Source organism: Parus major, chromosome 4, assembly GCF_001522545.3.
Source record: "Parus major isolate Abel chromosome 4, Parus_major1.1, whole genome shotgun sequence".
NCBI lineage: Eukaryota > Metazoa > Chordata > Aves > Passeriformes > Paridae > Parus > Parus major.
The window spans coordinates 67739976-67742794 of record NC_031771.1 but is presented as its reverse complement, the minus strand read 5'-3'; the positions used below and the strand labels follow the sequence as shown (position 1 = coordinate 67742794).

The 2819-nt window shown below is 60.7% G+C and overlaps 1 protein-coding gene across 1 annotated transcript in view; it reads right to left on the bottom strand.

The window, feature by feature from the left end:
- Positions 1-1246: 1246 nt before the first annotated feature.
- The window catches only part of LOC107202760 (sperm flagellar protein 1-like), a 4027-nt gene continuing 2454 nt past the window's right edge, over positions 1247-2819 (bottom strand). Inside the window, exon 6 of the mRNA XM_015623684.2 lies at positions 1247-1869. Coding sequence (XP_015479170.1) covers positions 1407-1869 — 463 coding nt within the window. The 3' untranslated portion in view covers positions 1247-1406. The remainder of the gene's footprint in view (positions 1870-2819) is intronic.

Below are 2819 nucleotides of genomic sequence, written 5' to 3'. Positions count from 1 at the left end.
GGGGGACAGCGCGGGGACACGGGAGGGACAGAGGGGACAATGTCACCCCCGGGGGGACAGCGCGGGGACACGGGAGGGACAGAGGGGACAGTGTCACCCCCGGGGGGACAACGGGGTCACGGGACACTGGGGGGACAGAGGGGACAATGTCACCCCCGGGGGGACAGCGCGGGGACACGGAGGGGACAGAGGGGACAGTGTCACCCCCGGGGGGACAGCGCGGGGACACGGAGGGGACAGAGGGGACAATGTCACCCCCGGGGGAGGGCTGCTCCAGCTGCGGGAACGCTTAAAAACCCTGGATCCACATTCCCACAAATCTGGGATCCACATTCCCAGGGAACCCCAGAGCCCCCCGGCCGTGTCCTTATCACCGGCCCCGTGACGTCACACCCGGCTTGTCCCCAAGGGAGGGGACACCAGGGCCCGGTTTGTCCCCTGCCATTCCCACATGGGCCGGAAATTCCATCTTTTCCCGAAAAAGTCACTCTGGTCCCCAGAGCCACCCCTGGGCGTGTCCCCGTGCCTGGGGATGTCACCTGAGGGGGGGAGGGACACACGGGGGGATGTCACTGTCACTCCCAGCGCCGAGCGCGGATTTGCTCCGGGATTACAAAAACAACGGGATTTGGGAAGGGATTAAATCCCGGCGGCCACCGCGTCCCCAGAATGTCCCCAGAATGTCCCCAGGGTGTCCCCACTCTGTTATCCCCATGGTGCTGTCCCCCTCCTCCCCCCCGATGTCCCCCCTGCCACTCTGCTGTCCCCACGGTGTCCCTACACTGTCCCCACCCTGCTGTCCCCTCTCTGGTGTCCCCACAGTGTCCCTGCCCTGATGTCCTCACGCCGATGTCCTCCACAGTGTCCCCATCGTGTCCCCACACTGCCACCTCTGCCCTCATGTCCTCACCCTGCTGTGCCCAGTGATGTCCCCATAGTGCCATCCCCCTTTTGTCCCCACTGTGTCCCCACCGCTGTCCCCATTGTCCCCACTATCCCCACAGTGTCCCCTCTGTCCCCACTGCTGTCCCCTCCCCGCTGTCCCCATCGTGTCCCCAGTGTCCCCACCGTGTCCCCCACACGGTCCTCCCCATTGTCCCCGCCGTGTCCCCTCTGTCCCCACTGCTGTCCCCTCCCTGCTGTCCCCGCTGTCCCCACAGTGTCACCATCGTGTCCCCGCCGTGTCCCCACCGTGTCCCCAGTGTCCCCATTGTCCCCTCTGTCCCCTCACTGCCAGCCAGGATCCAACACTTTAATTCCCAGCGCCGGAGCCGCGCCGGGCACTGGGCGAACTGGGACGCACTGGGAGCCACTGGTAGCCCCTGGGCTGTCCCCGAGCTGTCCCCAGGCTGTCCCCGGGCTGTCCCCCGGTGCCACCGCGGTGTCGCTGCTGTCGCTGTCGCCTGTCAGCGGCGGTGGCCCTGCAGCTGCTGCAGCTGCCGGCTCAGGTCGTCGATGCGGAGATTTTTGAGGAGCAGGAGCTGCTCCAGCCGCCCTACCTTGGCCTGCAGGATCTGCCATTCCCGAGGGATTTGGGGGCTCAAATCCCAAATCCCCAAATCCCCGAATCCCAAATTCCCAAAATCCTCAAACCAATTCCCGCCGCAGGGAATGTGAGGAAAGGGAATTTTGGCTTTTTTTTTCCTCTCAGACTGGGGGAAACTGAGGCAGGAGAGGATTTGGGGTTCCGATCTCAGCCCCTTTTCCCCCCCAGAAAAATGGGAATTCCGGATATCCCCCTGTTCCCATCCCACGGAATCCCAGCGCTTGCCAGAATTTATATCTGCGGTGGGAAAATCCCGGGTTTCAGGGAAAAATTGGAAAGACGGGGAAAAGCTGGGAAAGGGGGGCAGGGAAAAATTCCGGGAAGGGGGAATTGGGAAAAACCGGGAAAAGCCGGATGGGGGGACATGGAAAAGCGGGGAAGGAGGGCAAGGAAAAGCCGGGAAAAGTCGGGAAGGGGAGAAAGGGAAAAAGCCGGGAAGGAGGACAGGGATAATTTTAGGGAAGGAGGAACCGAGAAAAGCCGGGATAGGGGGACAGAGAAAATCCAGGAAAAGTCGGGAAAAGTCGGGAAAGGGGGAAAGGGAAAAGCCGGGAAAAGTCGAGAAAGGGAGAAAGGGAGAAAAGGAAACTCGGGAATGAGGGACAGGGAAAATCCGGGAAAAGCCAGGAAGGGGGGAAAGGGAAACACCGGGAAAAGCCGGGATAGGGAGAACAGGGAAAAGCCGGGAAGGAGGACAGGGATAATTTTAGGGAAGGAGGAACCGAGAAAAGTCGGGATAGGAGGACGGGGAAAAGCCGGGAAAAGTCGAGAAGGGGAGAACGGGAAAGCCGGGAAAGGAGGGACAGGGAAAATCCGGGAAAAGCAGGGAAAGGGGGAAAGGGAAAAGCCGGGAAAGTGGAAAAGGGAAAAACCGGGAAAAGCAGGGTCGGGGGATCAGGGAAAAGCCGGGAAAGGGGAAAAGGGAAAAACCGGGAAAAGTCGGGTAGGGGGAACAGAAAAAAGCCGGGAAAGAGGACAGGGATAATTTTAGGGAAGGAGGAACGGAGAAAAGTCGGGATAGGGGGACAGGGAAAAGCCGGGAAAAGCCAGGAAATGGGAAAAGGGAAAAGCCAGGAAAAGCCGGGAAAGGGGGAAAGGGAAAAGCCAGGAAAAGCCGGGAAAGGGGGAAAGGGAAAAGCCAGGAAAAGCCGGGAAAGGGGGAACAAGGAAAAGCCGGGGAGGAGGACAGGGAAAAGCCGGGAAGGAGGACAGGGATAATTTTAGGGAAGGAGGAACCGAGGAAAGCCGGGAGAAGCCGGGAAAAGCCGGGAAA